Genomic DNA, 13,916 nt, shown 5'->3' with positions numbered 1-13,916 from the left:
TCTTGACTGACAACATCAAAACAACCTGGACACACCAACCCTGTTGGAACAAGCATTAGGGACTTCAAACCATATAAAGAGGCAACTTTGGCAGTATTTCCAGCAGTCACATCTCTCAAAGCAGGTATTTGCTGGTAGCTAATAATAAGAAAGACTCAGGGGTATTTGTCCCTTCCACAAGTCAGTGCCTGGTATTTTTCAGCTCAGAGATCATCATCAGGAATCCTGATAGCGTTTTTTTTTACAGGAGTTGGTGCTTTGAGGTTATTTTTCTGCCTGGCTCAAGCTGAGCTATGCAACCCTAATTCTTTATGCCAGCTGGCTTTGCATGGCAGTCGGTACCACAGTCCTCCTGCCCCAGATCCTAGCTGGCTGCAAACAGCCTCAGTGTGTGCACTGCAAATTGAATTTCAGCCTACATTCCTGAAGCCACCAACTCCTTAAGAGGCACTTCTGAACATCTGTGCACAGCTGTGTGACAGCAGTGACAGAGGGCAGCTCCCCAGCTTTCGGAGCAGCCTCCCCTCCTGCCAAGGGGGCCACCAGAGGAGGCACCCCAGACTGCCTGTACCTGCCCCACCAGCAGGCTTCTGCTTTGTGTCTTGTCCTGCCTGCAAGATCTGGAAGCAAACCTGAGCTGCATTCTTATAGGCAGAGAGCAAAGAGACAATCTGTTTAGAGGCAATGTTGTAAAGCAGATAGAAAAGCTCACAGCATCCACCTCCTGCATCCTCAGCGCTGCAATTAGCTACAAAGAGGCTGCTGGGACACACAGGTAGAGATGGGATATGGATAGTGGTGCCCTGACAGGGAGCAGGACAGCTCTGAGTGCAAGTGTGAGGGCAAAGCAGGAGCCCAGCCAGTAGGGCATCACTGCCTGTTCCCCCAGAGCAAAGAGACAAGCAGCTTTTTCTGCTGGCACAGCACTGAGAGCAGCCAGGCAGCTTCAAGGAGCTGGCCATCAAGTAGGATGCCTTTCTCCAGATATCCCCAACAGTCCTGCCCACATAAAACCCACTCCAGAAAGGGACCAGTTGGATCTCTCCATTTGCCAAGTGCAGGTAGAGCAAGGGTTATTTCCATCCTTTCAAACTCTTCTCAACTGTGTCTCCCTTTGCCCTCCAGCAGGAAGTTTTGGCTGCTGAAGAATTACCTTTTTATGCATGGTTTCATGATTTCCATACAAAACAAAGACATGACATCTGAGAGGTCTGGAAAACAATCAAGGACAAGGTCAAGGCTAATTCTGCAGGACTGAGAACGTTCTCATTCCTTTTGCTATTTAATATCAAAGAAAGATCCAACAGGATGTGCAAAACAAGTCTTCCGCCTCTAGCTCCATTTGAACAAAAAAAAAATTTTAAATCCCAAGAGCAATCAAACACAATTAGGACCCACTGCTGAAAACATGTTTCTGGATCTCTTCTTAGATACTATCTTGAAAGGCTGCTCTCTCTTGGGCTGAAAGGACGCGTGAGAGCATGCAGCCCCCTCAGAGCACATCTACCACAAGCAGGAAGCCCAAGTGCTCTGTCAGCCAAGGACTTCTTTCTGTGCAAAAACTATCACAAAAACGACTGATCCTGCCTGTTTGTGGTCTCCCTGTGCTGGATCCCACCCTAGATAGTGCCCTAAGGAGGCCACATCTGTTTGTGATGGGAAATGGCAAAAACCAGAACTTCCATTATTTGACTATCACAGTATTCAGGTCCTTCTAGAAATGTAGAAAAGTGCCATCTCCTATCCAGAAAGATACTGGAAAAGGCTCTATCCTGTCAGGCTGATGGGATGATGTTCTCTCCTGTCAGTGTTTCAAAATCCATGTGAAGATTACAACACCCCACCTTTCCCACCCAAGGCTCCTAACTGCCTGGAGGCCCTGAGGCATAGAGAAATACTTCCAGCTGTCTAGCACGGTTGTTGGATGAGTCCCTGCCTCTACTGCAAGCCAGAGCCGTGCATATCTCCAGAAAGCCCATGGGACAAGGAAGGGTCATGCAGCTCAGGGAAATCTCTGAAGGGTCAGTTGTGACACCACTGCTGAGCAGCCTATGTCCATCCTGCTCCCTCCCCTGACATGCTGGGCCAGAGCTCTCCCAGCAGCAGAAGCCAAAAGAAGAATGGGTCCCCTGAATGATGGAGGACAGAACATTTTGCCAGTTGCTCTGCATCACATGCTCCAGTGAAATTCTTGAACAGGTAACATCTCGCAAAGGTGTCTTGCTGCAGATCTGCACACCTGAAGAGACCTTCTCCAAGGAAGGGATGCAGTTTGTGCATGGAATGGCTGGCCCACTCTGAGACCTTTCCTCAGCTAAGCTGCTGCTGTGAGGATCAGAGGACAGAAAAAGTCTTGTGGGACCTGTTGGAGGCTGGCAAGTCAGTGGCCTTCCATATCCCCTGCCAGTGGCTCATGTTTGCATTGACCTCATCAAACTCTGTCTCCATAATCTGGATCAAAGCCCCACCAGGTCAAACTAGCATCCAGTCTGGGACAGACACCAGGAAGTGCAGCCAAGGGTTGGAACAGTATCTTAGAAGTATCAATACCTGTTTTGCAATGAACTCACGTATTACTTTGGACAAGACAAGTGAAAACACAGCCTTCTTCTCAAGTGCACACCTGAAGCATGACATCTTTCAAACCCATCTGCCCACTTGTCTGGGCTGGCAGAGCCAAGAAGCAGCATGCATTTTAGGACTCCTGACGCCACTGGGCAGGAAAGGCGCTTTCCAAATACTAGACACAGGCACAGACTGAAGCCATTTTCATCTCATTCCACATTGCCCCAAAGGATGAAATTCCTTTCCTCCAAGAGTTAATACTGTACCACACTGTTTCTGGCTAATATGTAAGCCTAATGTTTCGGACAAGGTTTGTGAAAAGTCACACAGGGCATTTAATGGGCAACATCAAAGAACATAACTCAATCCTCACCCAGTCTTTCATGCCTGCCTTGGGAGTTTCAGAAACATTTTTTTGCAAAATATTTGGCTTCAGCTATGAGAAGCAAGAGAAGGAGGAGGTGGAGGTTGTGACCTGCAGATACTGTGTTTATGAGAACCTCCTCCACCAAAACAGCACTGGCGCTGCAATCTTGTCCTTGAGATGTTTAGTATATTAGTATATTAGTCTTACTCCTCCCTTCCACCCAGCAAAAACTACTCTCAGAGGCCAGACTTTCTAGTAAAGGCTCTACAGCAGAACAATTTCTTCCTTGCACACTATCCCTAAGAAAAAGCTTGGGATGAATCAAGCTCCTGGTCGAAAATGCTGCAAGTGCAAACTGCTACGTGCAGCTCACAGGAAAGTCACTGTTTTCATTTCAAACCAGAGCAAGCCAGTGAATGCTGGCTCTTAATTTCTGTGGCTTTCACATCCATTTAATCATTTCCTTTCCTCTCTGCTTCCAACCATCCTGGGCAGAACACTCCCCTGAATAGCTCATCCCTTTTTTCCATCTCACAGTAGCCCAAATTGCAAGCTTCGGGCAAAGTATGAAAAGCGAGGGCGTGTAGTTCAGCACCGCAACAGTGAGTGCCCAAGTTCCTCTGCGTTTCTGGTCCGAAGAGTTACTCCAAGTTTAGGCAGCGCCATCCGACTGGGACTCTCCAGTCCATTTAAGGTGGGTCTGAAATCATGTCCATTTTACAGAGAAGCGCCCCGATGGGATAAACCGGCAGGAGGAGCGCTCGGGAGGCGCGGCGTTTCCCCGTGTCAGCGGCAGCAGCGCGGACATGCCCGTCCCGCACCCCCCGCCCCGCTCCGTGCCCCGCACCTTGCTCGCAGGCTCCCTTGCTGCGCTGGCTGATGGCGGGCTCGCCGCGGCTCTGTGCGCGCAGGCTGGCGGCGCGGAGCTGGCAGCCGCTGCCGTACGTCAGCCCGTCGCTGCCGCACACCGGGTAGCGGCTCTTGCAGAGGCACACGCCGGGCGGGCCGGCGGCGGGGGGAACCGGGCCGCCCTTCGCCTTGCGGCGCTGGCGGCTCTTCACGCACTCGAGGCCGGGGGCGCAGCGTCCCCCCGCAGCGCCGCCGCCGCCGCACGCCTCGCCCTCGCCGCGCCCGCACTGCCAGCAGCAGCCGCAGGCGTCCCGCACCCGGCCCAGCGGGCAGCCCCGCGCCGGCAGCGCCGGGCACCGCGCCGGGTCGCAGGGCCCGCAGCCCCCCGCCGCCGCCGTGCCCGGGGCGGGCGCCGCCAGCGCCGCCAGCAGCAGCGGCAAGAGCAGCAGCCGCATCGCGCAGGGCGGCATGGCGGCACGGCGCCGCCCGCCCGCCGCTGCCGCTTAAGCCGCGGCGGGGAAACCCCTCCCCGGCGGCGCCGCCCCGGTCACAGCCGCGGTCACGGCCACGGCAGCGGGGCGCCGCCGCCATCCCGCGGCCGCCGGACACCCCGCACCGCCGGCTGAGCCCTTGGTGCGTCCCTCCCGGCTGTCCCGCACTCGGCTTCGGCACCGCGACTGTTCCCCCTGCTACTTCCAGGAGAAAGAGCCGCGTGGGAGCGGGCTGGCAGCTGGCTGAACACGAGCCACCTGTGCCCAGGGGCCAAGAAGGCCAGTGGCATCCTGGCCTGGGTCAGTAAGTGTGGCCATCAGGACCAGGGCAGAGACTGTCCCCCTGCACTCGGCACCTGGAGTGCTGTGTTTAGTTCTGGGCCTCTGACTACACGGACATTCAGGTGCTGGAGCATGTCCAGAGAAGAGCAATAAGGCTCGTGAAAAGTCTATCGAGAGCATGTCTTATGAGGGCACCTCATTGCTCCCTACAACTCCAAGAAAGGAGGCTGTAGTGAGTTGGGGATCTGTCTCTTCTGCCGTGCCTGCAATGAGAGAATAGGAGGAAAAGGCTTTAAGCTGAGGCATAGGAAATTCAGACTAGATATTGAAACATCTTTCACTGTTAGGTTGGTGAGGCACTGGAATTGGTTGCCCTGGGAGCTGGTGGAGTCACCATCCCTGGAGGTGTTTAAAAGGCATCTGGATCTGGTGCTGGGTGATGATTTAGTGGTTATGGCGTTACAGTGGTAGTGTTGGGTGAATGGTTGAACTTAATGATCTTAAAGGTCTCTTCCAACCTTGATGATTCTATGATTCTTGCCACTCATCTATGCTCAGCTCACAGCCACTGCCTGTGGGGGCCTGCAGAGGTGCTGCTGAGCCTGTCCGGTTCCTTCAGGAGTGGAGGCAAGAAAGAAAAGGAGAGCTGTCTGGTTTCTCCTGTCCATTCTTGGGACAACATTGCTTTCTGCTGCCTTCTTTTGCTTGAGCTTATGGCTCCTGCCCTGGAATGGCTCCTGAACAGTCTCCTAGAGTGGGGACCTGTTGCCACCAGCAGACAGTGGGAATACTCCTCAGGCAGCACTGGGCAATGTTGCTGTCAAAACAGTGTTCTGAAAGTGCCAAACCGAAAGCACCACGGTGCTGATAAACCCCTCAGACAGAGGGGCAGCAGCACAGCACATTCCCTGCCCTCATGCCTGCTTGTGCCTGAGGGAGCTGCCATCTCCTGCAGGGCAGTCCAGGACGTGATGATGTCCAACCTTGGTTCTGCCAGGGCCTGGGCCAGAGCTGCTTTGGCACTCTGGGGAGGAGAAGCACAGAGGTAGTTGGTGTCCCACGCTGTGGTACTGAGGGTTTGGGTTGTCAGTGCCTGAGCCCTGCTGGGTAGTCCCCAGGTCACCATTTCCCGTCCTATGGAGAGAGCAGCTGGAGCTGTGACTCAGGCCAGCTGAGAGGGGCTGCAAGTTCCCCATGCTCCCTAATCTGCTCTGGAGGCACTGATCCACTCATGCCTGTTCAGATGCTGACACTGTGGGAACAGGCTCCCACCACATGCTTCCTTGGCTCCCTGGGGCTCAGCATGAGACATTCCTCCATTTCTCCTGGGACCCTGGTATCTGCATACATGTCCTTGGATTTCTCCATTCCTCTCACTCTGGAAGTGCTCTGTGCTGTTCTTCTGGGAGAAGGGCTGCCCTCATAAGCAAGCAGTACCCCAGACTCAAGGAGTTTTACACAGTTTTACACATTTTGGTTGTTGCTCTGCTGTGTTTTGCTTTGGTTTGGATTTTACGGGCAATTCACTACAGGACTGATGGAAAGGAGTGAAATGTACAAATGGACACATCTACCAGTTCTAGCTACAAAAACCATTTTGCACAGTTCACCTCTTCTTGCTGTCTCCTGCCAGTTGCCACACATCTCCCTCACATGCCCCTAGATTCCTGTTCATCAGAGTATCATGAGCCCAGATACTCTTGGGCAGAGAACCAGAGGGAGTTTAATGAACCTGCTTACCAGAGCGTGCCTTTCTGACATGAAATCACTGTCAGCAGCCCACTTGGAGGGAAGAAGAATGTAGCTCTGAAAAGATGACATCAACATGTTTCCTTTCCTTTCTTCCCCTCGAATCTCTTTTCTTTCCATGCCAGGCAGGAGGCAGTGCTTGGAGCAGTTTTTCCTGACAGGGAGTTCATGCTTTGGTGCAGAAGGACCTCTAGTGTCCCTTCCCAGCTGATGCTTTTGCATCACTGCTCTAGCTCGGTGTTTCTTGATCTAGAGACTTTCCTGCATACTGTGGAAGGAGATAAGATCCACAAAGTGCGTGTAGGGAAGTGGCTGGGAGAGATAAGGCTGGAGTGCTCCTCCCTGGGCAGAAGTCATTTACTGTATGCCCCAGCCTCACCTCTCATGGCTCCTCCACATCGTTTTTTCTTCACCTCAGGGACCTCCGGGTACCTCTTTGTGAACCACAGGATGCTCCATTTAAATACATTACATTAGATGCTCCTGCTGTCTCAGTAATGAATTTTCCACTGAATTTCAGTGAACATCAGTGTAAATATGTAGATTCATGTTGTCTTTCTTGGGACTTTTGTAAAGTGCTCTACCAAAATCTCTTCTTAGTATTCAGCAGCATAAAATTCTCATAAACAGATTGAATTTAATTTATCAGTGGCAGCTATTATGAATACAACAGAAGTGATCTTATGTGTTTTGATCTGTTTCATCATTCACACCGGTATCCCTTATTTCATCACCAAGATTGTCCTGCATGCATCACTCCAGTGAGACAGTGTGGGAGGTGAGGCAGGCAGGGGGTCTTTCTGGGACGGAGGAAGTTCACAGGGTCTTTGAAGGAGAGTGGAAGCAGGTGGCTTTTAGATGCTGATGTATTTCCAAACCGAGCGTTTCACTTGCGGTTTGACTTCCCCCAGCCAAGCAGCCCCTCTGGGTTTGCGTGGGCTCTTAGCTGGGATACAGCTGAGCAGCAGAGTAGGTCTCTCGACTCTCCACAGGATGGACACGGGCGGGTCACTCTCCGAAGTGAATAATAAATGCACATGGAAGATCCCGACATCCCTCCACCGCCTTCTGCTTTGCCCTCTCTTCCCACCTGGGCAGCAGCAACTCCGCAGGCTGAGGAGAGCCGGGAACCCACCGGAGCCTACTAGCGCACGCCTGTTCACCGCAGGAGTCAGAATTTCCCAGCTCCGGGCTCCCAGGTATCGGGAATCCCTCCCGCTGCTCCTCCCGCTGCCGCAGCCCCGGATAGTTTCGGTTTCCATTTCCCGGCGCTGCGCTGCCGGCGCTGCCCGGGCACTCCCGAGCTGCCGGCGGGCGAGGGATGGCGGAGGGACGGCGGCGGCAGCGGGGCCGGGGGCGCGGCCGGGGAGGTACGGACCGGCGGGAGCGGCGCGGTCGGGAGGACGCCGGGGGGCCCCCGGGGATGGGTCCGCGAGTGGGCGAGGACGGGTCCGTGCAGGTGGAACCGCTGGAAGTGCAGCAGTCTGCTGTGCGGCCCCTCGGGGACGGGGCGTGCGGGATTGGAAGGAGGGAGAACGTGCTGGGCAATAGACTGGGATTTTCCTCGCTAGTTCCATGTCTGATGTGTGAGAAGGGTGGGCAGCGAGTCTCTGGAGGTGTTAGGTAAATTAGGGCAGGCTTTGTTGATGACCGCCTTTCACTCTTGGACATCCTGGGTCTCAGGCACTTGTGCTGGAGCAGAGGTACATGCGAGTAACTGAGTCCCTGGTGCCTCTAGGTCGGGATAGCATCTGCAGCCCCTCAGCTGTAGACAAGGGGGTGCTTTTTTCTGCTGTAAAGAGGCAATGAGTGAATTTTCCATCATTGCTTCTCCAGCACCTTGTAAAGTGCTTGTCTTGAAGGGGTTCCTATCCCCAAGGCTGTGACAAGTCTGGGGTGGCCAGATGCCTCAGGAAGTGCTTTGTCTCTGTAAGACACTCTCCACAGGTGTACAGGTGCAACAGACTGTGCTTCTGCTGATGTTTCACTGGTTGTCTTGGGAGCCTGTGGCACAGCAGCCTAAGAGATAGAGAAGGGTCCTTCAGTGTGGAGTCATCCAGCATGAAACAAACCAGTGGGCAGGCAGGACGCTGAAACCCTAAGGCGCCTGAGAAAATAAGTCACACACACTTGTCTCACTGTCTCCTGAGAAGCTGAAGGTCTTGCTGAAAGCAGTAGCACACTGAGACTTTGGGAAAGGGGTCGAGGTGGTTAAGGTGCCAGCTCCCATAGCGTGACCATCGTGTCTGTCTGTGTCTGTCCTGCAGAGCACACACAGTTGCCGAGGAATGAGGAGGTGTGCTGCTCAAACCACGATGAAACACATAAGCTCATTCTCTCCCCTAACGGGAAGCTTTCTGAACATTGGGCTAAAGCTTCAGCAAACTGCCCCAAGACAAGGTAAGAAGCTCTCACAGAGTGAAGGTATGGATGGCAATGGTCAGAAAATGCAGCCTGCTTTTCCCCCAGGTAACATCCAAGAGTTTGAGGCATGTTCCTGTTGTAGAGAGAGAACTGGAACACATACCTTCCTAGTATTATCTCCTTTTTTAACTCAGCCAGAAGTGCACAGATTTTGAGAATGATACCAAGATCTGAGCTGCTTGGGATGCACATGAGACAGGTTTCTCTCAAACTTAGTAAGGGTCAGTAGAACATACCAGAGCAATGCAGATGCCTTGCAAATCACCCCTGGCTTGGGAAAACTGCATGTGAAAGACACAAGCATGTCTAAAGCTTACCACCTTCTGATGAAACTGTCATCATCTAGAAATGGCCCAGCAGTTTGCTGTGTGATATTTCTTGTCCAGGGCAAGATAACAGAATCAGGCTGAGCATGGTTCTTTTCCAGCTTCTCGTGGAGCAAACCACAGTGAAATCAGTTAGCCCTGCTACAGCAGGTCAGCATAAGAGATGGGTGAATCACCTTACAAGTGACATATGTTTTTCCACTTATTTCCTGCTAAAAGTGATAGGGCTTGGTGAGCAGACCATCTTTGTCCTTTACTTTGTCTCACAGCACAGCATATATTTATTTTGATTTTTGTTTTCTTATTTTTGTAGGGTGGTGAAAGAACTGGGAAGCCGAAATATTGTTCAAATAGCATGTGGGGACCAGCATGCCATGGCACTATGCAGAGGTAGCCTCTTTCAAGAACACTTTTCCTCCAAACAGAGGTCATGCTTGCTCTGAGAAGGCAGTGTTTGTGCTGCTTGGAGTAGCTGGTGATACCATTATAGAGTAATGAGCAGTTGGGGATACAAGGTGCACTGGCTGTCTGTGCTGCTCCTTCCTCCCAGCACCCAGGGATCTGCATCTCTCTCTGTCTCTCTCCAGTTCCTGAGCACTGCCCCTCCACAAAGGTGTGTTGTGGAGAGCAGATGTGGCTGCCCCACTCTGCAGTCACCAGACCTGCTCATTCTTAAGTTGCAACACTTTTCTGGTAGGGAACTTCTTGCAAGTATGACTTTAGGGGCCTTTATTCTTGCTGTGCTGAGTCACATGGCAACATGGGACTGTCCCAAAGAAGTAGAAGAAAACAAATTTGGCCACACACAATAGTCTTGCCTTGGAGCTAGGTCCCTGAAAGCAACACTGAGTTTTGCTCCTACTCTCAAAGTGCAAATACTCAAGGGAAGCAGTGAGGCTGAACTGTTTTCTTTTGTTCTGTGTGTTAAGGGGGTGAGCTGTTCACATGGGGCCAGAACACCCACGGACAGCTTGGAGTGGGGAGCCAAACCACGCTTACTCCTGAACCACAGCTGGTGGAACGACTAAAGGGCATCCCGCTTGCTCAAATTGCTGCTGGAGGAGCTCACAGCACCACCGTGTCACTCTCTGGAGCTGTGTACTCCTGGGGAAAGAACAGTTTCGGACAGCTGGGACTCGGAGACACAAAAGGTAAGGAGGGAGAGCACCAGGAGGGTGTATTCCTGGTCAGTGAGCTCACCAAATTGCCCCTCAGTGTTGTCAAGCTCCTCTGGTGCAGTGGTGGGCAGTAAAGTCTTTTGAAGAAAGTATATCTGGGTATGTTCTTTGTTTCCTGACCAGGAAAGACATGCAGGAATGGTGTATTTAGTGGTTGTTTTTCTATACAGAACTTGCAATCATTTTATGTGGCTAATTGGATAGTGTGGGCTCTTAAAACCTCTGAGGTCCATTTCCACTCCTGTCTCCTCTCCAGGAAGTCTTGCATGAAAGAAACTAATTTTATATTTTTAAATCTTCTTTAATTCTCTGTAAACACAAAGTGAGAGAAGAATTTAAATCACCTCTTAGCTTCAAAATTAGAACGCTAGAGAAGAGTTGCCCTAGACAGACAGAGCATCTATTCTGAATGTGTCCACACTCTTGAGAATCAGATACTTGGAAGTCAAGTACCATTTAGTAAGCAGACATGGAAGTACTGCATTTTGTTTCAGACCAAAGTAAATAAAAGTAAAGTAATATGAAAAACACAGCATATTATGAGAAAGAGAATGTTATACTGGAGGGAAAATGACCCAAACCCAAGCAGTAATTACATTAATTGCTGTGAGAGAGGGCTGAAAAACACTTAATCCTCCTGTCTTCTAATTTTTGCTGTATATGAGACCCTCCAGTACTCTTTCAATTTAGCAGTATTGTCTTTTTTCCAGACAGGGACTGCCCAACATATATTGGAGCGTTAGAGCACTGGAAGACTGTACTTGTCTCATGTGGGGCAGATCATACTGCAGTTCTCTCCAAGGTGAGTCTGAAATGGAAAGTTAGCATCTGAGACCTCACCTTGTGAGAAAAGATACTCTGCTAAAAGAGAGAGAGTTGAGGAAAAAAGAAAGCATAGAGAAATTGGGTTGGGATGGTAATGCCTGCTTCCACCTAAGCCTGAAGATGATCCCCAAGGGATATTATCTAAGCTATTGGGAAAGCTAGTCTTTTCTCATTTGGCAGGGATATGGTGAATGGGAATCCTGAGGCAAAGAGGTGCAGTTCAACTCCCAGTACTTTATGAAATTTTGTTTTTATAGTACATTGGGAACTTCAGAAGATGTGAATGACATCTAATTCACTAGGGTTTACTCATACAAGTAAAATTCTTAAGCAACGGGGAGTTATTCTCAAGCGTTAAATAGCTTTTCTCAGGAGCTAAATTGTTTGGATTTTAGTGTGTTATCTGACTTGATGCGAAGTGAACCCTCCTCATGTTTGAATCAGCCATGTTTTGAATCAAGTCCCACATAGCATGATGTGCTTTGCTGGCCCTCATTCTCGGTTGTGACTATTTGATTGTTGTTAATAATGCAGCAGAAACTTGTTTCTTCATTTCAAGGAGGGGCTGGTGTGCACCTTTGGAGCAGGAGGGTCTGGCCAACTGGGTCACAACTCCACCCGGAATGAAGTCCTGCCTCGTGTGGTGGCTGAACTGTGGGGAGCAAGGGTTTCACACATTGACTGTGGCAGGTGGGATGTGCCAATGACTTGTCTTCTAAGTTCAATGCCTTTGGGGAGTCACTGAAGAACAGTAGGGAAGGGGGTCACCAAGATGTTCAAATCCCTGTGTCGCAATAGGTCAGCACTGTCAGAGTATCCATCCACTGTTCAAGTCTAAGCCACCCTCCTGCCAGAGCCCCACTGACAGCAGCACCCTCAGTCCCTGGTGAGCACTGGGAGAAAGCTGCAAAAACCACCAAAATCCCTTGGTCTTTTTCTCTTTTAATAAACAATATACTGGGTTTGTACTGTGTTCCAAAAGGCAAAGGATTGTCAAGAGCCTGCATCAGGAGAGTCACTGAATTCCCAACCAGACTGACAAACTGGTAGGTTCTTAATAAGAACTGAAGAACAGTGTTAATTACCCAGGTCCACTTTGCCCTCTGGAACTGGGCCAGAAAAAGTCTCCTGACAACTCACCTGGGCTTGGTATCAGGCTCAGCAGCACAGAAGCTGCATGTTTGAAAACGGAAGGGTGTGAAGCAAGCATGGCATAACACTATTTTTTTATGTGGAATCGAGGTAAATCACAAACATTAGGGGGTAGTATAGGAAATCCAAGTCCATATGTGTCTTTATTGCTGAATGTTTATGCAATGAAGAGTTGTAACACTGTGGTTAAAGGGATTCTTTATCTGGACTGTCAGGACTTTTAAAGACAACCTTCAGGTGTACACTCTGAAGACGTATTTGTAAATTTTATTCTGTTTTACCCTGTGTTTTTTGCTTATTATGACCTTTTTTTTTTTTTTTCCCTGAGCAGACAATACACCCTCGTCTATGTTTGTTCCTTGGACAAATTCTACTTCTTTGGTTCTGGTGATGAAGGACAACTGGAAGATGAGAGGAACCCCAATCAGTTGATACCACTTCCCATCAATTCACCAGTGAATACTGGAAAATCCTGCCAGAGTAATGACCACTGCAGATGTATACAATCTGTGTTTGTTTCTTCCATAAAGATGTTTGCTTTCTTGATTTCATGTTTACACTGAAAGGCAAACATTTTATCTCATCCTTGCTTGGCCATCCCAACAAATTCTACCAGTTATTCCATTTGCTGCTTGATTATCATGGGTAATGGCTTCATAGAATCAAACTTACAACAGATAACTACTATCTTAAGAGTTTTTTTATTGTTCCACTTTTGTGCACTTAACTCTCTGAAGATAGTGACTATCTCTTCAAATGTTCCTACAACAATCTTTGTTCTTTCACAGAAGAGGGTGCGTCAAAAAAGGGGATTAAAATTACTGCAGGATTACACCGAAGTTTTGTCCGTTGCAAGGAGGGGAATAAGGTATGTGCACATTTGATCATAGCTTCTAATTTTACCACTTTCCACATTACTGCTGGAAACATTTGGATTTTCCACTGTGCTTGTAGCACTTCAATTTTATATATGTATATTGCAGTTTTTTCCTGTGCTTTACCTACAGACTAACTGGTATCGTAGTTATATATGTTCTGCAGTTAATGCATCTGGATCATTAAGGGATGACCCTTAATTTGTTCATACTTAGGCTGAAATCTTCCTGTAATGACTGGATAGAAAAAAAGAATCCCATCTGCTACAATTTAAAATTTGTCAATGTTTTAATGTATTTCACACAGAATTTGTATTTGAATGGAATTGCCACTCTGGAGGATAAAGAAGTGGATGCATGGATTTCTAATTCTAAACCTTTTAGGAGTATAAAAAGGTAAATCAGAAACTTGCTGTTTGGGTTTGTTTGTGGTTTTTTTCCTTGATGCATGATTTTCTCTAAAAATTATTATTCTTTGGAGGCTATTGTAGGACTGTTGTTCAAGAATTTAGCCAAGGCCCAGTCTTGTACCTTGGCACAAAGTTGATGAGGAGCTGACAAGTTAAATCAGTGAAAGACCCTGCCTGGAGACCACAGTTTGTGCAAAAAGCCTAATGTGTTTAAAAATTAGTGGTCACTTCTTTAACTGCCCATTTTCAAAAGCAATACGTATATACCACTGTGGGATGCCTTACACTTACAGTCTTTCACAGGTTTTATATGGAATGTTATTTTCTTTGGGAAAGTCTGGTTCCATCTGCTGATTTTGAGCATTTCAAAAGCTTGGCTAACTTGGAACTAAATGTTTCCCTGACCACTTTTAGAACAGTTCG

The 13,916-nt window shown here is 49.3% G+C and overlaps 2 protein-coding genes across 6 annotated transcripts in view; one reads left to right on the top strand and one right to left on the bottom strand.

The window, feature by feature from the left end:
* IGFBP7 (insulin like growth factor binding protein 7) overlaps nt 1-4,283 on the bottom strand; it is a 15,263-nt gene extending 10,980 nt beyond the window's left edge. Inside the window, exon 1 of one of the 3 annotated variants that reach the window (XM_072928610.1) lies at nt 3,780-4,283. In XM_072928610.1, the coding sequence (XP_072784711.1) occupies nt 3,780-4,251 (472 nt within the window). In that variant the 5' untranslated portion in view covers nt 4,252-4,283. The remainder of the gene's footprint in view (nt 1-3,779) is intronic. The other 2 variants (XM_030271735.4, XM_012573427.5) reach the window with 2 other exon arrangements.
* Nucleotides 2,621-13,916, top strand: part of LOC101233514 (probable E3 ubiquitin-protein ligase HERC4) — a 24,737-nt gene continuing 13,441 nt past the window's right edge. For 2 of the 3 annotated variants that reach the window (XM_030271731.4, XM_030271730.4), the window contains exons 1-9: nt 7,534-7,673; nt 8,571-8,703; nt 9,367-9,443; nt 9,983-10,204; nt 10,942-11,033; nt 11,616-11,746; nt 12,540-12,688; nt 12,997-13,076; nt 13,391-13,479. In XM_030271731.4, the coding sequence (XP_030127591.4) occupies nt 7,625-7,673; nt 8,571-8,703; nt 9,367-9,443; nt 9,983-10,204; nt 10,942-11,033; nt 11,616-11,746; nt 12,540-12,688; nt 12,997-13,076; nt 13,391-13,479 (1,022 nt within the window). In that variant the 5' untranslated portion in view covers nt 7,534-7,624. Of the gene's footprint in view, nt 3,627-7,295; nt 7,503-7,533; nt 7,674-8,570; nt 8,704-9,366; nt 9,444-9,982; nt 10,205-10,941; nt 11,034-11,615; nt 11,747-12,539; nt 12,689-12,996; nt 13,077-13,390; nt 13,480-13,916 lie in introns of those variants that run through there. The other variant, XM_072928609.1, reaches the window with a different exon arrangement.

The sequence above is a fragment of the Taeniopygia guttata genome, chromosome 4 (genome assembly GCF_048771995.1).
Source record: "Taeniopygia guttata chromosome 4, bTaeGut7.mat, whole genome shotgun sequence".
In the NCBI taxonomy this organism is placed as follows: domain Eukaryota; kingdom Metazoa; phylum Chordata; class Aves; order Passeriformes; family Estrildidae; genus Taeniopygia; species Taeniopygia guttata.
The sequence above is the reverse complement of the archived record's forward strand: the minus strand, read 5'-3'. Positions and strand labels throughout refer to the sequence as shown.